This window comes from Sphaeramia orbicularis, chromosome 16 (assembly GCF_902148855.1).
Source record: "Sphaeramia orbicularis chromosome 16, fSphaOr1.1, whole genome shotgun sequence".
NCBI lineage: Eukaryota > Metazoa > Chordata > Actinopteri > Kurtiformes > Apogonidae > Sphaeramia > Sphaeramia orbicularis.
The window spans coordinates 11,348,400-11,370,093 of NC_043972.1; the positions used below are offsets into that span (position 1 = coordinate 11,348,400).

Consider the following 21,694-nt stretch of genomic DNA (forward strand, 5'->3'; position numbering starts at 1 on the left):
GCGATGCGACTATTACGCACACGTACATCATGATGACGATGCTCAAATGATATATCGTGTGGCTCTAGTTTGTGTTTTTCTTTTTTTTTCCAGTTTTTTTTTTTTTTAATTTCAGCAACTTGAGCCATGAACAAAAGTACCAAATACTCAATACCTGTCGTATTATTAACCCTTTAAATGCCGTGTTTGTAATGTAAACAAAACTGATTTTTGGATGCAAAAAACACAAAAAAAACTTTTCTTCCTCCATTATAGTACGGAGGCTCTCCAAGGCAGGTCGCAGAAGCCAGTCATTCTAGGAATATTAAGTTGGATCCACACCTATGGCTGAGTGTGGGGTTAGAGGAATAGTAAAGCGTCTTCAGTTTCACTTTCACTTTGTACCGCTCTGACAATCACAGACTGCTGCCAAACTGCCCAAAATGTCAGACTATTTTAGGGACAAGACTTCACTGCCTCTGGGAACACATGTAAGGTGAAAGGAACATGTATTTTAGAACATTAGAACATGAGTTTTAGAACATTAGACCCCCATGCGTGCTGGTCTAGACCCCTGTCCACATCCATGTGATCCCTTTGAACATCATTCCTTACATTAGTTCCATTACTTCATGGAACCGAACAAAGCAGGTTAGGGATGGGAATTGAGAACCAGTTCCCAGTAGCTCGATTCCTTGGAATCGTTTGCCTGCCTGCTTAATGATTCTACTTATCGATTTCACCTTCGTTGCACATGCACGATGACATCACACACACACTGCATTGTTTTGGTCAGAATGTGGCCAACATGGTGTTGAGGCAGAAACGCTCCAAAGTATGATGATATTTCAGGTGTAAAGACGACACCAGGTCCACTGGAACACCGTCACAGCTTCCACGTCTTCAAAAGGGTGAAATCCCTCCAATCTGCTCAAACATTTTGTCCACAGCATTTGGTTCATGTATGGGAATGTCATGTATTTGATTTGCTACTTAGCGACACTTGTGAATCTAGAGGCAGAGTGAACACCAGGCCGTCATCTGAACCCAGTTCTGGTGCGGGCAACAAACGTCCTGCCCCCTCAAATAAAGTTTCCGAAGGTAGGGGAAAGGAAATGAGGTGGACAACAACAGGAGACATAGAGGAATTAGTAAAGTGTCTTAAGTTTTCTGTGCAGATGGAAATATAAAAGACAGCTGATGCAAACACACCCCTTTGTACTCTTCTATTCCCTCACCCAATGAGAATCAATAAGGAATCAGATCGATAAGCAAAATCGATAATTGAATCGGAATCATTAAATTCTTATCGATTCCCATCCCTAAAGCAGGTCCACTCACTGTTCATGCAAAGGTGGACCTTCCAGACCCTGGAGACCACATTGGACCTTCCAGACCCTGGAGACCACATTGGACCTCAGATTTAGAGCTGAAATGATTAATCGATCAGATGCTTGAAGCAAATACAAAAATTCATGATTCGATTAATCGACTGCAATTGATTGAAGGGAAATATTCTATTGCAGTTTTCCTGAATTGAAGCTTCTTTGTGCGTCACAATAAGCGTCCGTGTGAAACACAACAGTGGAACCAATATTTAACAGCAGAGAGATGAAGGAAACAAAGCTTTGATTCAGGAGAATTGTGGCTGAATGATTTTTTTTTTTTTTTGATCACTTTGATTTGATTAATCGTTTCAGCTCTACTCAGATTGTTGACTCACTGTCCTCAATGGAACTGTTGATGTCACTGTTTTGAAATATATGTGGAAATGACCAAAAATAGTCACTTGCCCAATAAAGGGTTAAAAGCATCTCAAAGCAGAATCTGATTCAATCAGTTGTAAAAACATCTACATCCACATTTATCCTTTTCCCATTTATTTGCAATGACTCTTTAATAATATAGAAGCTAAAGATCTGTTTAGTTTAGTAGGAAATGCTGATTAGAAGGAGGTTTATAGAAGTGGACAGTGTAATAGAAGAGAGGGCTGGTGTTTTCCTCCTAAAATATGCAATGGGTGAAGAAAACTTAAGGAATTTGTCGGTCTTTTATTAAATAGAACTCAGTCCAGGTCGTACTGACGCTGATGTTATACATACATCGCATGATTATTGCCCAATTTTGTACGTGATTAATGATGCTTTTGTAACTTTTCAATAAAAATGTCAAATTTAAAGAAGTGAAAACGGTTTAAGCAGTATCAGTTTTCAGCAGGACCAGCTGGATTTTTTCCTTTTTTTTTTTTTTTTTTTTCTTTCCCGAAATTGAAATTGGCCCACGAAGACCGACCCTACGTAAGAATGTCTTCTTGTTCTCAACGTTGACTTCAGGCTCTAAAAGCAACAGAAAAAATATGTGCAATTTGCCTTGTTAGGGTTTCGGGTTGCAGAGTTGGAACAGGTCAATGTGAATGATTTCATGGGTAACGGTAGGTGAGTGGAAGGCAGGAAGTTCTGGGTCCGTGGGTGGAACCGTTGTTCGTGGAGGCTTTGGCAGACCTCGGCGCCGCCTGTCACGCTCGCTCTGGACTCATAAAAACCTACCTGAGACAAAGTTTAGGTTTCTGCTGGAACTGGCCAAGGCTCTAATTGCTCCTGAGCTGCATTTTGAACAAACCTCCCAGAAAGACTGAGAATGAACGCTCTGCTCTCCAAACGCGCCATGGTTCCTCATGTGGAGAACCAGAACCTCACCTGAGCAGAACAGATGCTGGTCTGTGGATACTGGAACATGGACCATAGAATGGGGATTTCATGGGTTACATTATGACGATTCAATTTGTCAAATGTAATATGGAAATGTGCGTCGCTCTTTTTTTTCTTTTTTTAGCTCACCAGTCGATGGGACATGAGCTACTGTGAAGGTGTCGTCTTTGTTAGCAAGTTCCTCAAACATCTTCTCCAACAAAACAACTGGTTGGATTCATTCTGCCTTTAAATGAGCCTTTACTTATAATGGTCCATATTTGGATGTAAATGGTTACAGATATCGATATAATTCCTATTGATCACTGATAGAAGTCATATATGGACTTTCATTTGGGTCCATGACCTTTGACCCTGAGTGACCTTGAAGGGTCCAACTCAAGGTCACAAATGTCTAGATTTCAGCAAGCTTCTCCGAAACTACTAATTGGATTCATTAAAAAAAAAAAAAAAAAAAAAATTCCTTGGGACAATGTCTGCAAAGTTTTTTTCACAGTTTTTAGAATTTTGAATTCTTGTATTTTTGACAAATTTTTGAATTATTACAAATGTGGCTTCTAATGGTCCATATTTTGATGGTTTATAACATGCAAACTGTTAGAGATATCAGTATAGTTCCTATGATCACTGATAGAAGTCACATATGGACTTTCATTTGGGTCCATGACCTTCGACCTCGAGTGTTCTTGAAGGGTCAAACTCAAAGTCATCAGTGTCTATGTTTCAACAGTCTTCTCCAAAACTGTTGGTTGGATTTCTTAAAAAAACAGGAGAAAACGCCTATGTAAAGATCTGCTTCTTTGTCAAATATTTGAGTATAGTTTTAATTTATTACCATTTTGATTTTATATACCTAATATTTGGAACCAATATTCACTTTTAAAGTCTTTGAAAAGGTTCGTTCTGCATCTGTGTGTTATTTATGCAGTAAATTATGTACATTTTTCAAATTGGATTTAATATTCATTGTGTGTTTTTTTGGCCTTTTGCATTGACATAGTAGGTTAAAGTGAAAAAATAATAGGCCGATGAGATAGATGAAGTTGTGCTGAAAAAAAAAACGATCCCAAACATGGGTATAGTAAACATTTCTTTATATAGTATATAAAGGCAAAATCAAAAGTACTGAAAAACGGCCAAAATCGGCTCAGACCACTAAGGGTTAAAAAAAAAAACCCTGTTAATTACAGTCTAATAACAATTAGCATTTGATTTACATTCAAACATGTTAGTGCAGATCAGGTTTATCAAGAACATACAGTTACAGTAATGGTATGAATGTCAGTGTATTATGGGATAGTGCAGAAGCGTCCACTGTGTTGGCTGATATGGAACTAAAACAGCTGTAGAATAACTGTCCACTGTGCATGAAAGGGTTAAAATTCAAAATGACATTTTCCACCAGATTCCGCCTCAGTTTTTTCTGTCGTATTGTTGATGGGAGTTGGAGGATATCTGAAGGTTCTTCATGTGGTTCCTGTGTTCCAGCGGCGTCTGTAACCGACCCTGTGTCGTGTAGAAATGACACGCCGAGGCCGTCATTAAGCGTCTGTGTGATGGGTTCTTCTTCTTCTTCGCTGACGTTCACATGGACCCTGGCTTTTGAAAACGTTATACTCCGGCCTCAGAAGTGTCTCCACTCTGCTGTCAGAAGTGGGAACTGCGGATTTGTTTTGTTTCACGTAATATGTATTCTGTGGTTGAAACTGTAAACGGCCGTGGGTTATTCGTGCGCTCGGAGTGGCAGTTGTGATGGCGGTTGCGTTCGTCTCCTGTCTGAAGAACAACGCCTGCCGAACCTGGACTCTGTGATCTCACAATGACCACTTTATGTGCGGCTTCTCCCTACGTCTGGGTCACTTCTGTTTCAGCTTGACTGACAGAAGAAACACCAGAGGAGCCCAGGCATGACAGGATTTGTGGGTTTGAGGAGAAGCCGTGGAAGGCAGACCTGCATGTGTCAAAACACGGGTCGTTTTTGGGAAGAATCTGCAGAAAAACACCATGTAGTATGAAAAACAACCACCGCATGTTCAACACTAAACATACGGTTTTATGTTGAGAACACATTTCACACAAAATTAGGTTAAGTTACGAGGATCTATAGAGACTTCTATCTATAGAGACCCCCCCCCACCCACACACACACACACACACACACACGCACACACACACACACTAGATGCTTTTTTATTGATCCTCAGATTGCACAAGTATAATTTGGGTATAAAAATTTGCTTAATGGAAAAACAATAATTTCACCAAAACTCTCATTTTTGAGTGTAGCAAAATTGATATCGATACATAAAACTGTAATAGAAAGACCGTTTTACACAACTAGAGTCACGTGAACAAAAAACCCCCGGATGTTGAGGGATGTTACAACAAGTGAAGAAGAAGAATAACAAAAAGTTATTAAAAAAAAGTATTTCTGTTCTATTATGTTATGTTTTATTCTATTCTGTTCTATTATCTTCTGTTCTATTATGTTTCATTGTATTCTATTATGTTCTATTTTGTTCGGTTCTATTCTGTTCTGTCCTATTCTATTCTATTCTATTCTATTCTATTCTATTCTATTCTATTCTATTCTATTCTGTTCTGTTTGGTTCTAGGATGCAGTGTGATCCATATGGTTTTCGATTCTTCCTCGTCCTCGGCTCTAAATTGCTCTCTTTCCTCTTCCAGATGCTTCTCTCCAGGGTTTTTTGCTTCTTCTGTTTCTTCTTGTCTAAAATATCCAGTTCATACACAGGAGTGTTTTCTTTAAGCGCTGCTCAAACCTGCTGGCAGTTCGCAGATTGATGTAAAGTGCGCGGGCCGTTGTGTTGGTTGTGGAGGACGCTGCCTCTGCTGCTGCTGTGGCGGTGGCCTGTTTCCTCACATACCTGTGGCCTGAACGTCCAAACCCTTCCACACACTCACTGGGGCAGATCTACCAGATCTGTGCTGCAGCTCCTTCCATCAGTCCTGCACTAATTCCAGGATGTGGGATCTGCTGCGTTCAAACGCCGTGTGATTATGTTATCCTCAATCATCGCTCATTGCGAGATTAGCAACTGGCAAAACAAATGTTTGACAACAACGACGGTTGAGTTTGAAACCAGACTCATAAAGGAGCGTTTCAGTGATTGGAATTTACCGCTGACTGATCGGACAGTGGGCTACGATGACCACAGGCCCAGATTGTATTATTCTATTATTGTTGGGATGGTGTTGTTCGCAGACTGTTAACGGCTGTAGAGTGGATTCAGCTGAAAACAGAGGAAGACGCTCTCCAGCCTCACACTTCTTTGACTTTTGCCAAGTTGGCTTTGCTTTTCAGTCAGAGTTGTGTTGAAGTTTGGAGAGGGTGGAGGGAGTTGAATGTGACTGAGTGAATGTAGATGTCAGTTTGCTGTAAACACATCCAGACTGTATACTCTACATAAGTGTACGGTGAAGGACTGAGGTTTGGTCCAATGTTCACTTGAGTTTTTACTGAATGGAACGATTGACAGAATGAAACGGGAGACGAGACGTCATGGTTTAGAAGTTTAGTTTGGGGTGAATTAACTGACAGGAAAAAGAAACTTTAAAAGTATGACAATGATTACACTGATATTTACCATTGAGGAATGAAGTGATCAAATACGATCAGAAAAAGTAGAAGGAAAACAGGTAAATCAGCTTCAGACCTGTTCTGTGGAGTTTTATTGAATTTATTGTGACACATTTTTCCATTTGTGAATAAATCGGGTTTTTGCGTTTCTCCTTCATGACGTGCAGACCAAGTACTGGAGATTCAGAGTTTTTGATTTCTATATGGGTAGAAGTGGGCGGAGCATAGAGCAGCAGAGTGCAGTCAGTGAGAGAGACATGGAAGATTTGTATTAGTTTTAGCAACGTTTGAGCGGTATTTTTGTGATGAATTCTTGTAAATAATTGTATATAACAGTGATAGTGTTGTTTTGGAGTCTTCTAATAGTGTGTTTAACTGTTTTTCACTTTTTTTCACTGTTTTTAATCTGTATTTTTGTGGTTTGTATAGTCCATTGATAGTTGTGTTCTAGCTGCAAATTATATATTTATTTATGCAGAGTGTTATCCAGGGCAGACGCTGAGTTTGGGAGTTAAGTGATAGGAAAAAGAAACTGAAAATAATCACAGTGATATTTGCTACTGAGGAATGAAATAATCAAATATGATCAGATAAAGTAAAAGAAAAATGAGTAAATCAGCTGCAAACTGAGGTTTTATTAAATTTACAGACAATTTGCTTTGGCCGAACTCAAAATGATAACAGCTCAGACACCGGATTGACAGTTGAACATAAGACACATTTTTCCGTTCGTGAATAAATCGGGTTTTTCGTTTCTCCTTCATGTCGTACAGACTGAGAACTGGAGATGAGCAATCACCGCTGTGGTTGATGAATGGGTTTGGAGCGCTCATCCTGGCTGCCGTGATGGATGGGGTGTCCCTGTAAACCTCATCCCTAAAGGCCATGAGAGACACATTCTGATTAGCACTTCATCTTACTTCCACCGGCTCGGCTTCAGGAGGACGGGAGTAGTTTGGCAGGGCCGTCGTACCTCTCCGAAACCTCCCACCGCTCCATCAAAAGAAAGGAAAAAAAGACGGGTCCAAGGCAGCCACCGACATCCGCCGACTGATTTTCACATGATTACAAACTGATGCTTGCGCTGGGCCCACTTAGCGCTTACTTTTGTCTGTTCGGAGAAATCTAATATGCGAATCCGCGGCCAGTAACGCAGCCTGTCTCTGAGGATTTGTCCAGTTTGCCGCTCAGTGTTTTATTAAGCGTTGTGGTAGGTCGCTGCGTCGGAGCGTCGGTCGCTCTTACCCGGTCCCTGCTTGTGATATTTAAGACTTGGCTTACATCAATTGAAGTGTCTTTCGTTGGGAGAGATTGGATTCGCCCAAGGACATTTTCCTGTAAACGGGATGTTAAGAAGTTTACAGTGAAAGTGGCTTATTGTGGAACGGACCGTCTTTTTACTGGCTCCTTTGTCTTCCGCAGGGAACTGGAGCCGAGTCCAGAGCCACTGTGGTTTTAGGGGCTTTCATCGGCTGTCTCAACACAATCGTTACAGAAGGCCAGCTCTGACCAGAATTAATGCAATATTCACATTCACAACCAATCAGCCTTCGAGTACAGAGAGGGGAACCAGAGTTTGCATGAATGACAAATTGTTGAATTGGACATATTTACTATGAATTAAAGAATATCCTGTTGATATTTCTATTACGATTGTTTGGGTTTTTGTTCTTGGGTTGTGTTCTGCTGGTCAGCCCTCCCACAGTCGACTTTGTTACGTCCAGTTTCCTGTGTTCTCGTCATCAGTTGAAGTGGAGGTCAACCATACATGAGTAACGATACGACAGCGCGATATCATGAATTGCATACAGATAACACACCACTCTAACAATTAGCAGTTAGGCTTTGGGTTAGCGGTTACAGATATGTAAAGTGGAGATCTTGGCGTACATTGGCATGTCATCAAATGGCGTTGAATAACATGCAAAAGGACGAAAACGCGTACGTATAGCACGCCAAATGCCATAACACCTGGCGTGATATATATATTATCTGTATTTTTATGGTTTGTGTAGTTCATCAATAGTTACATTTTAGCTGTAATTAAATGTCTGTATATTAGTATTTATATGTAAATCCATATGCAGATCTATCCAGGGCATACACAGATGCAGTGTGTGAAAAGAACCAAAAAGAACAAGAAGAACATGGACACACAATGATGTAGACAAACAAAAATGTATGAACACATGGAAAATAGTTGGAAGTTTATGTCTATAATCTCATAAATTTTCCTTTAGCACATTTACAGTCGTTTTTCATAATAAATGTGATTTTTAAAAATGCAAGTCACTTTTTTTTTTTTGCTATCATGCACTGTTTTAAGCATTTATTACATATAATAATGATAATTAATGGCCAGATATTTAAAATTAAGCCCTTCCTGAAAAAAGAATTGGAAAAAACTCTCAAACTCACCTGTTCAAACTTGCATTTTCTTGAGCCCCTTTGTTCTTTTGTTTGTTTGTTTATGAAGCGCCTTTGAGTGTCCAAAAAGCGCTGTATAAGTGTGATGTATTATTATTATTATTATTATTATTATTATTATTATTATTATTATTATTAAAAATACATGTTCGGATTTTTTTATTGCAAAAACAACATAAAGTAGTGTACTCCTGTTATAATGGTAGTCCTTAAAGGGTTAATAAGAGCCTGTCCTTTGCTTCCCACAGTGTGAAAAAAGATAAAACAGCAGAAAATCTTGAGTAACGCCTGTTTGTTGGATACTCACCTCGGTGGGATCGTCTTTTTAATCGTGTGTGTTTTGTGTTTTTGCGTCCTCCAGCGAGCTATGGAGCATATCCGATCTGTAAAGGCTGCTCGGTGTGCTCCAGGGACAACGGCTGCGTAAACTGCCAGCCCAAACTCTTCCTGTTCCTGCGGAGGGAGAGGATGAGGCAGTATGGGGAGTGTCTTCACGACTGTCCGGCCGGGTACTACGGCATGCGCAGCCCCGAAGTCAACATGTGCTCACGTGAGTTCATAACCCACCTTTGGTTTGTTAAATGTGTTTTTTTTTATTAACACACACATAAAACCATTAAGGCTTGTCCAGACATAGACTACTACTACTGTGACCGACCACAGACTCACTAGACTGACCCTCATGAATATTCATCCAGTTATGGTAATTCACAGTATATAATATATTTCTGAGTCCAACAGAACGATCAGATTACCTTGTTTGAACTAAAATGGGTTTAACGAAAAAGAAAATGTCGGTTTTGTCCAGACTATATTGACCAGGTTAAATAGAACTGCACGACTAAAAAGAGACTAAAATACAAATTTCATTGACTAAAATACGACTAAAATGTCATCAGTTTTCGTCAACTTAAACTAGATGATAATAGTCATGTATTATTCTGACTGAAATACGACGAAAATTCTCAGAGTTTTAGTCAACTAAAACTTGGTAAGATGAAAAAACTATGAACGGGACTAAAACTAATAAAGACTGAAATAAGAGTTTGGCACAAAGACAAGACTAAAACTAAAATGAAAACAGGTGAACAAAAACAACACTAGTCACGAAAACAGAATAACAGTAATAGTAACTATCATAATTCAGACAGTTGTAATCGAAATACATCGACTATCATATGTAAAATAATAAATATCATGGTTTACCAAACAATTTATATGTCAGTACTTATAAAATATGGACTAACATCTTTTCCCAAAAGTCAGCTCTGCCCGACAAAAACTACCACATCTAGAACCCATAAATAAATAAATAAATAAATAAATATTCTGTATTGTCGCTGTCGGACGAAAACTTCTTATGTCCAAAATGGTTATTTTTCAGGAAACTGGAAAAACGATGTATATTCTAAATAAATAACTGGAGTTAAGAGATGTCGTCACAAGCCATTTTCAACATGTTTCATTGGTTAAATATTTCTGAAACCGCCAGACCAATGTGAAGACTAAACAGAGCCGAATTTTATTTTTTTGTGTGAATGCAATACGCTTCCGTAGAAGACTGAGCAAAAGAATCGTTTTTCAATATAATACAATGGGAGTTTGATAAAAAAGAGAAAAAAAAGCACCACTTTTATACAAATGCTCTAGTCATTACGGCAGATACATTCACATTAATGTAGTCAAGTTTATTAGTAATAATATTTATTATTAGTAGTATATTAGTATCTGTATATTCCATGTTCTTTCAAAGGTCTTGGTCTTGTGGTGCAGGTCTCAGGTCAGATGGATTCCATTTCTATCTTATACCATCCTTTAACTGAGGGGGCTTCATCCCAAATCCAACGCTGTAGAATGTTTTTCACCACCCGCCTTTAACCCCAGACACCCCTGACTCCGCCCCCTTCATCCCCAGACACCCATCCAACCTCCCTCTACGCTCCCTTTTCTCACAACACATGATTTATTGTCAATTATGGGAAGCAGACACACATACTTCACAGTTTGAGCGGCTCATCTGTTCACGCAGGTGGATGTGAGGAGTCCAGCGTCCTGTTAGCGGCGTCTCACTGGGGATTTAACCGACAACTCCCACAACCACCAGCCCTGTTTCTCATTTCTCCCTCGCACTCCCCTTCCACCTGCATTATCAAACATCCTATAGTTACGAGGAATGTCGAAGGCATGAAATCCAGGAGGAAATTCAACCAAGATGCACGAAAAGACTGGGACAAAGCCGGTCCACAGACGTGTATCCTCACGCTAAGGCCAACATGGAAACGCCAGCACTTTCAGTCCTGACATTCAATATCATTTGAACTACAAAGATGATTATATATTAGCATTAGGGCATGAAACTAACTGCTCTGGTTGAGTGTCTGCTGGGGCTTGTGGATCCAGACTCTCACCAGACAGTGTAATTTCTTGGCGCTCAAAGTGGTTTTTGACTTTGAACAGAGAAGCAGTCGCAGCACAAGTTCAGCTCCAGCAAAACTGTTGATTGAACTTTGATGAGAAAAAAACAAGGGATTATGAGCATCAAAAACAAGGCATTAGCTCCTAATATGAACACTGTTTACATGTCGAACGGTAAGGAACGCATAGAAGTCATGCATCTGGTGTAAGATTAGACTCATATTATAGTATATAGTGGAAAACGGTCGTATAATAGTCGTTTTATTGCACTGGTCTGAAAAAAGGGAATATCTGATTTAGATAAACTGACTTGAATTTGGAATTTTTATCTTGAAAGATAATTTTTTTAGATTTATTTACTTATTGAGACTTAATCTTGTTCAGATTATTTGACTTGTTCCAAGAATTTCCATCCCTAGCTGAACCCCACTGAGATATTACAACTAATTTAAACAATATTTATAATAGAACCAGCTAATGGAGGACACAGGAACTGTTTACCCCCAAGAACTTTTGACTTGTTTTATGCAGTTTTGACTATAAATACATACGTACTGAGTGATTACATCTTCATGAGACTAATATATATACAGTATCATGAAGATATATATATATATATATATATATATATATATATATATATATATATATATATATATATATATATATATATATATATATATATATATACACATACATACATACATACATACATATATAGTTGTATTGTTGTTCTCCTCCACTGTTCTCCCTTTAACACTTGTGCAATGTTGACATTTTGTTTCTGTTTTTATATTTTAACTTGTTTAATTTTTTTATTTTAATTTGATTTTAACGTTTTTTTTTATGCTTTTATTAATTTTTATTGTGCTTTTAGTCTTCTGTACAGCACTTTGGTCCACTGTGGTTGTTTTAAAGTGCTTTATAAATAAAATTGGATTGGATATATATATAATCCCATAGATTAAAAAAAATCATACTATGAAGACTTGAGACAAGTATATTTTTCTTAAAATAAGAATGTTATCATTCTATAATCCTAACATACCGTACTTTCTGGACTGTTGGCTGCACCTCACTGTAAGCCACACCCACCCCATCTCCAACGTCTCACCATTGATTCATTGATGCTAAGTTTACGTGCAGCAGCTCCATTTCCTTCTTCGACAGCCGGATTGATCATTAGCCCAGAAAACATAAATTAGCCGCATCATTTTTGAGCCACAGGTTCACAGCGTGTGGAAAAATATATAGACTTATAGACTGGAAATGACGGTATATGTTCTTATTTTAAGAAAACTTAATAAGTGTAATTTTCTTTCTGCACTGGCAGATAATTATACTTAAAGTAAGACATTTTAACTCAATAATGACTTTCATTTTCTTATTTTTGTTACTGATGTAGTTTTTGAGACCAGTTTTTTTGTGGTCTCGGTCTTGTCAATGACTCAACTCATTTGGTCTCGGTCTCTTCTTGGTCTCGGACGTAGTGGTCTCGATGGGATTTGTACAAAACCTGCATCATAACAGAATAGTATCATTATTTATGACACGCCCTCTTCAGATCCAACCAGTCAGATCTAGTTTAAAAACATGTTCCATTGTTTACATTTTCTCAACGGACAATGCCAGCCTGGACAGTTTCAGGCCAATGGGATCTAAGGTGGGCCGGACCTGGAAAATAATTATATAATAACCTATAAATAAGCCAAAATTTTCTCTTTGTTTTGGTGTGAAAGTTAAATTTCTTTATGAAAATCTGAATAACCTGAACAACCATGTCCATTCTGAAATATCTTTAAAATAAATAAGTGTGAAATTACCAATATTGTGTCGCAGCTTAATACTAACACAGTTTAGGGATCACAGTCGATCTACAAATGAGGAAAACACTTGTAACAGGCAGAATACGGTTAAAATGGCACTTATTTTTCTTAAGAAACGTCAGGTTTATTCTTATTTATTTATTTCAAACATGCAAAGAAAATTAAACAAAACAAAGCAAAATAAGCCAAATACAAAATAATATTTAAATGAACAGAATCTATCTTCAAGTACGTGTCTAAATGTACATGGTATTTTCTCATATTTCCTCAGGTTAGTCACATTTTATTGTCACAGGATTTGTAAATGTAAATAATTTCATAATGTAATTTTACTTTTTCCACATTAAACCAAGTAAAACATTTGGAGTTGTCATTATTTATAGGTTAATATGTTATTATTTTATTTGATATCACATTGAGTTGAATGTGCCTCCTGAATGCCCTTAATTTTTGGACTTCTGAAAGTCATCAAGTGGGCCAGACTGGACCACATAGAGGGCCAGTTTTGGTCCGCAGGCCTTATATTTGACACCTGTGGGTTAATGAGTCAAATGTAGTAATGTTTCCCTCTTTTTATTCTGGAGGTTTTTTACTCGTAGACCAGTGTTTGGCGCTCCAGTTAACAGTAGTAAAAGTCGATTTTTTTAGGAAACAAAACACACTCAGAAAGTGAAATGTTCTCAGGATTCAGAGGAACATCTCCAAAGTTCAGTCCCTGCTGTTTTCTTCTCCTTATGTGTCACTTTGGTCTCATAACCTTATTTTAACCATGAGAGAGAGACTGAGACCTTTGTGTGTTTACACGGAGCCCGAGGTGTTGGCCGAGCGTTTCCTATGAAAACACGGAGGAACCTGAACCCGTTTGGGTCCGTGAGCCAAACCTCTGACAGACGCTCAGAAGTGAAGGCCCAGAGGACGGAGCTCCAACCTGAAGGCCCGAGAATATGAACAAGAAGCAACCGCAGCAAGAAAGAAAGCAGGATTCTTACCCGAACGTCCATGCGAATATGTCCACCGGCTCCGTTTGATGATGAAAATTAAAAACACATTAAAGCAGCATCAGTCGGTTCTGTTTGTGCCTGTAGCAAGGTTATTATCGTGAACAAAAACTAACGAAATGACAAAAACTAGAACTGAAAAAACATTTTCATTAACTGAAATAAATAAAACTATAATTAAAAGAAAAAACGAGAACTAACTGAAACTGTATTGTGTGCTTACAAAACTAACTAAAACGGATAAAAATTATGGATAAAATTCCCTTCGTTTTCGTCTTTGTCAATGCAGGATTGATATGAAATTGATTTATTTCGCACTTCATGGTCCGTCACTTCTCGTCACTTGTCGTTGAGAGTCATCTTCTGGTCCCCATTCTACTTGGAAACATGGAGACTGAAGTTGGGAGAATGCAGCAGAGTCCTGTCTGGGATTTCTTTGAATATGACAGCGAAGAAGAGAAAAGATAGGACAAAACTAAACTAAAACTAAGCATTTAGAAAAAACACGAAAACCTATAAAAACTAGCCAACCTGCTCTGAAAACTAATTAAAACTAACTGAATTAGAGGAACAAAAAGGTCAAAACTAAATAAAACTATAAAACTATAATGAAAAATCCAAAACTATTAGAACCTTGGCCTGTAGATCTAATTCTGTAAGAGGAAAAGGCGAAAGAGACAATAATCGCTTTTCCATCGGATATCTGTGCAAAACTTTACCGATATTTACTGAATGTCGAAAAAACAGAAGTGTGTAATGTCGATTTTTCCATTAAATCACGCAGGCAATGATTTGTTTATTTATTATTATGAGAAGTCAGGAGAAGTCCTTCCATATACATGGTGACGAACGAAAATATGGTGTTGATTTACAGATATGTTCATTATTATTATATGTTACTCGTCTATCTCCTATTAAGGCTAATTTTTATGTGCAAGTTATATTTGCACAATTTGTGGGTCAGTGGAAAAGTGACTACTTTTTCACCATCCATCCATCCATCCATCCATCCATTATCTTCTGCTTTATCCGGGGCCAGGTTGCAGGGGTAACAGTCTAAGCAGGGATGCCCAGACTTCCCTCTCCCCAGACTCCTCCTCCAGCTCTTCCGGGGGGACCCCGAGGCGTTCCCAGGCCAGCCGAGAGACATAGTCTCTCCAGCGTGTCCTGGGTCTTCCCCGAGGTCTCCTTCCGGCAGGACATGCCCGGAACACCTCCCCAGCGAGGCGTCCAGGAGGCATCTGAAACAGATGCCCGAGCCACCTCAGCTGGCCCCTCTCGATGTGGAGGAGTAGCGGCTCTACTCTGAAAGTAGAGCCGCTCCATTTTCACCATGGGTAGAAATTATTCTAATGCACAAACTTTACACCAATCCAGTTCCATTTTAGCATTTAATGTGTCCTTTGACATTTCACACTGAAAATGTCTGAGAATTTACTGAATTTTGCCCCAAAAAAAGCTCACTCTTTGGCAATAAATGTTTAAAAATCCCCTCATGAGACTGAATAAATGTACATAGAGAACATGGAAACACTTTTTTGAATAAATTCTGTTGTAGGGAACATTTAAGTCACATGATTGATCTATTATTATTATATTATCATCTTCCAGGTGTAAAACATGTCTGATCTGACAGATCGTAAAGACAAATTGTCTAACATATTGTCTGACGTAGCTTACAGCGCCACCTGCTGGTAGTGCAACACAGTATAGATAATTCACCATCAGTTTCCATGTTTACCTGATGAATTCTTCATACAGAGGAAAGTAGAAAGCATGTGATTCTATTAAGAGGAAAAGGAAAAATACACACTTTTTCTTTTTTTTTTTTTTACGTCGTGGGAAGAAATAATTCTAATGCACAAACTTTACACAACTCCAGTTTTATTTTAGCCAATAAGGTCAGGTTTTGTTAGCGGTGACAGGATGCTCAACTCTCAGAAATGTATCTGTTATATGTATATGTAGATTTTAATACACATTTTGACATTTCACACTAGAAAATGTTTATGGAAACACCAGAAAATTTATTGAACTTTGCAAAAAAAAAAAGGCAAAAATCACCTCATGAGACTGAATAAATGTACATAGAGAAAATGTCTGATCCGACAGGTCATGATGTTTCATCCACGAAAAAGGACATCGCAGACATTTTTGATTGCGTCTTCTATTCTGTTTATATACAGTCATTTTTAATGTAACTTACAGCGCCTCCTGCTGGTAGTACAACACAACATAGATGACTCACTTCATCATTTCCATGTTTACCTGATGAGTTCTTTAGCCAGAGGAAACCAGAAAGCATGTGATTCTTTATGAGGAAATGGAAAAATACACACTTTTTCTATATATATATATATATATATATATATATATATATATATATATATATATATATATATATATATATATATTTTTTTTTTTTTTTTTTTTTTTTATATATATATATTGTTTTACATCGTTGGAATAAATAATTCCAATGAAATGTGGTGAAATGCACCTGTTATGTAGCTTTTAATACACATTTTGACATTTCACACTAGAAAATGTTTATAGAAACACCAGAAAATTTACAGAATTTTGCCACCAAAAAAAAGTTTACTCTTTGGCAAAAAATGACAAAAATCACCTCATGAGGCTGAATAAATGTACATAAAACATGTCTGATCTGAGTAGTACAACACAGCATCGATGACTCACTCCAAGCACATCATTTCTATGTTTACCTGATGAATACTTCATTCAGAGGAAATGTGATTCTTTAAGAGGAAGAGGAAAAACAGACACTTTTTCTTTCTATTATGTTACGTCGTAGGAAGAAATAATTCCAATGCTCAAACTTTACATAACTCCAGTTTTATTTTAGCCAATCAGGTCAGGTTTGCTGGGCCGTGACAGGATGCTCTTCACTCAGATACGATCACAGACCATTTGCAGAAACTTCTTGGCTACTGCACTTTTGAAGTCTCTTTTAGTAAACTGATGGTATCAATTGGATTTCCCCAAATGAAACGCTTACTCTCTGCGTACTCATATACACCCACACATACGGTACACGTTCATCAAATCTCCCACATTAGAGGCGGATCTGAAAGGCCCTACAGTCATTTCACCCTATTTTCATAACTCAGAGAAAATTGGAAGAGAAAGACATCTTGTTCTCTGGTAAAAAAGCCTTTTTTTTTTTGTTTTTTGCTTGAACCCCGCTCTGTTAACCGCTGTATCCCCACGCTGGGTGAATTTTGACTATAACCGATCCTGATGTGTGGCAAGTTAATCTGAATCCCCTCTCCGTACAAACTGCTCGTAGAACAACATCTTGTATTGTCACATAGCATCAGATCTCGGAGTAAGACCTACTTTGATGTGATCGCTGCTTCAGTCATGGATTTCTAATCCAGTTTCCTATTTGACCCTTATTCTCAGCTGAGCTCTGCATGTCATTTTCACTGAACGGAACAGGTCAAAACCTCCAAAAAGAGATGTGTTATTGGGCTGGAAGCTATTTGTCATTGGATCATCGAGGAGTATTTACAGGTTGGCACTAATAAGGTGGGCTGGTGGGGGTGGTGGGGGGTGTTCTGTTAAATATTTAATTTTGATATCAAGATTTTAAAAAGCTGTATCTTGGAAGTGGTTTGAGATAAGGTAAATGCATAAATTTTTGCATATTGTGACGTTACAGAGTGGCAGCCATATTGCATTGCATAACTTTTCGTAAACTTGAACTTTGGACATATTTACATGGAAGTTTACTATGTGTGTTTTTTTTCTTCTTTTGTCATCTTATCCTTAAAGTAAATGGATTTAAACATTAGATAAAAAAAAAAAAAAAGTAAAATAAGTAGAGTTAGTAAATAAGTAAAAAAAAAAAAAAAGCAAAATACAGTATCTTGCATCTTTTTATCCAAATCTGTCCTCATCTATTCAAACTAAAACTAAATCAGCTTTACATGGATGTTTACTTTGTGTTTTTGGTTCTTTTGTGATATTATCCTTAAAATAAACTAAAACAATTAACTTAAATATTAGTACAAAGTAAAATACAGTAAGTTTAGTATCTTTTATCCAAATCTGTCCTTATTTATCCAAACTAAAACTACATAAACTTTACTTTATTACTAAAACACAACTTTAAACTGGATTTTCTTCTTCATTTCCAATAGAAACATGCCTTGTAATGGTGTTAGGATTGAAGGGGAACATGCCCGCCACCTGTTGGTGGGAGGTGGTGACAACATTTGATAATTCTATCCGCAGCTATGACACAGTTTCAGTCAGTTATTTTGCTTGTCACAATTTTGCAACTTTAGCACTTAAAGGGTTAATGCAGGGGTGTCAAACTCATTTCTGTTCAGGTTCATATTAGGTATGATGGAAGTAAATGTACTCATCTAATTTGCATATTGTGAGGTTACAGAGCGGTGGCCATATTGGATTGCATAACTTTTCGTAAACTTGAACTTTGGACATATTTACATGGAAGTTTACTATGTGTTTTTTTTGTCACCTTATCCTTAAAATAAATGAACTTAAACATTAGTAAAAAAAAAACAAAAAAGAAAAGAAAACGTAAAATACAGTAAGTTTTAGCATCTTTTTATCCAGATCTGTCCAAATAAACTTGAACTTTGTACATATTTACATGGACGTTCACTAAAAGACCAAAAAGAGATGTTTTATCGAGCTGGAAGCTATTTGTCATTGGATTATTGAGTATTATTTGCAGGTTGGCACTAACAGCTGGCATGCCTGGGCTTTAAGGTGGGCCGGTGGGGGGGATGGGGGTGGTCGCCGTGGACGCAGTTGGAGCTGCCGTGTGCTCCTGGTTTGAAAAAGGCCTGGAACGTAGCATTACGTCTGTGTTATCATGAGCGTTTTCAACCCGGCCTCTGAAATCACTTAGGGAGCAGCTGCTTATTATTACACCAGAGTTTGTCTGTGTGATCTTATCTCATTCAAGAACTTTGTGTGGACTGCATGGGTAAAGGAAAACAAGAGCTAGACAAGCAAGAGGCTTCTACACTCAGCCACTCGCTGGCTCAAAGCTCAGTTTTAGTTTTCCTGAAGGGGTTCTGGAGGATCCACAGGCATGTGACAGCGACGGGGGGGGGGGGGGGGGGGGGGGGCAGTACTTTTTACACTGGGAGTGAATGGAGTGATACAAAAACAGGAAAGTCTCACAATTACACAGTTTTAATGGAATAATTCTCACAGCTGTGTGACTGAACCAGTAGAGTTCAGTTTTCTGTATTTGAAGCCACATGACTAAACCATCTATTGATGACATTTAGGAGGTTTTTACCATTTACTGAAGGATGTGACATCTGATCATTCTCCTAGTGCACAGGTGTCAAACATGCGGCCCAGGGGCCAAATCTGCCCCCCCCACATTTACATGCAGTTTGAACGGAGCCTATGAGGGAAACTATGAAATACCTGATAATGAAGAGGAGCAAAATAAAATAAAGTAATTAAAAGTGTTTTCACGTATGCAGTTTGCAACGTAAATCACTAAACACTAGGGCTGTGTATTGTCAAGAATCTGGTGATACGATACAAATCACAACACGATATATCATGATAGTGTAAAAAATGCAATTTTTTGCTTGTTTCTTTTTTAAAAATGATTTTTTTCCTGGAAGAATTGAATTACACCAGAAATCTGCACAAATACTAAACATATTTATATTTGATCCCAACAGGATCTAATGCTATATCACAAAATGTTCCTGTGTTCTAACTGAAATGATGCTTTCCAGACATTACAGTTTAAGATCCTGTTCACATGTTCATATTCTATTAGTTCAGAACTAACATCACAACATTATTTTGGTTCAGTCCCAACAAAGGAACTACCATCTGCCTCTCAGACAGTAAAAGTGCTTTTAGGATGATTTAAATAACCATTATTTAATAAAACAGTGTTAAATAATAATAAATAAGATATAAAGAATAAGGAAAAACAAAACACAAAAATGAACCTCCACAATATCTACATTTGAATAAATACCTAAAAATATTGATACAGTACTTTTTAATATCGATACAGTATTGTGAAATGAAATATCGTGATATATTGCAGCCCTACTAAACACTAACCAAAAATACATGCAAAGAAATAAACATCCATCCGTCAGGAAACTTGTAATACGTCAGAAGGAACCCAGTAAATGATGTACAACTATATCAGCAGCAAATAAAAGACCATAATCGTTTGTTTAAAGCTTCATCGCCCTCGTTTGCGTGTACACAATGCCTTCTGTAACCTAGTATTTGCTTTGACTTATTGAAGAGCTGTGCCTCACATGATGAATTTTAGATTTAAGGCGTTCTGTTTGAGGGGGTTTCCCTCGGCTGTAGAGAAAATAACAGCCTTTTCCAAGCCAAAAACAATGGGAACTATACTTTTCCGAAACATAACGTAACCGGAAGCCCATTTACAGCCACACTCCAACTGGATTCCAAAGAGGCCCTGGACGTGGGAGCCTCAGCGCTAAGTCCTACTCAGTAGAAGTATTGTAGTGTCGGACAGGACCTTTCTGTACATCCAGATATTATGTCCCTGGGTCTTTGGGCAGCTAACAGAGGGGGCTGGTGGTCATAAAGTATTCGCAGTAACTCCTGGGGTGTGTATTGGCAAGAATCTGGCAATGCAATACGGCTAAAATTTCCTTAGGGGGTCAAATGAGTGGCCATTTTTGTCAAAAAAAAAAAAAGTTTTAAGAAATGCATAGAACTGTGTTGAAATGATGCTAATCCATTTGTGCTCAGACTACTGATATTATTTGACAGCGGAAGCTCTATTTTCATAAATATTGGATTTTGAATAGCACGTGTATGTGAAAACTTTTGCTGGTGAACAGACGTGACATTACCCATGATGCTCTGGTCAGTACCAGTACTTTATTAGTAATAAACTTATATACTTACTATTGCTAATTCTCTTCTTATTCATAAATGTTAGTGTTGTGGATCTAAACCAATAACAGCTGACACAAAAACACAAAATGTGGCAGTGGACGGATGTGACATGGTTGTTCTGGATCCCATCATACTGATGCTCAGCAGCCATGTCACCGTTTACACTAATGATCCCTGTGCAAAAACTAGGATCAGAATTATTTATTGTATAGTTTATCATCAGACTAAAGAGTAAATAACAATATAGAATTGTTATTTCTTTAAAAAAATGCTTATTATTAGAAAACTGTTGATTTAAAAAGTGACGTGTGACATTCTTAATGTATGTATTGGCGTAACATAAGCAGGATGGATCAGCACCATACTCCATATTCAACCTGTAAAAATAAAACATGTGATATGTAGGAGAGAATCTTGTAAGAAAAATTGGGGAATCTAAAAGAATACAATATTTGTTTTTCAGGTAAATTCAGTTCAAATATAACTTGGCCATTTGTGACATGAAAATATAGCATTAATTGTGATGAAATTAGACATTTTTGAGCTGAAAACATAGTTCATATGACCATCAACATGTTGAACAGAACTGAAATCCTGTAAATTTGCATAACTTGCATTTACCAACACAAAGTTCCTTTGGGGATTCACTTAGATTGATTTCTTACGCACAAAGACAGAAATAAATAAGACCTCTAAGCAGACTTTAGCTGAATACAAATCACAATACTAGGATCCCAATACGATATATCACGATACTGTTAACAAGGTGATATTTTTTGTTTTCTAAACCAGCAGAGTGGAAGTGCTGCTGGGTCT

General features: G+C 37.7%; 1 protein-coding gene across 1 annotated transcript in view; it reads left to right on the forward strand.

The window, feature by feature from the left end:
* rspo2 (R-spondin 2) overlaps nt 1–21,694 on the forward strand; it is a 155,436-nt gene that overhangs the window by 52,931 nt on the left and 80,811 nt on the right. The window contains exon 2 of the mRNA XM_030158927.1: nt 9,077–9,265. Within this exon, the coding sequence (XP_030014787.1) occupies nt 9,077–9,265 (189 nt within the window). The remainder of the gene's footprint in view (nt 1–9,076; nt 9,266–21,694) is intronic.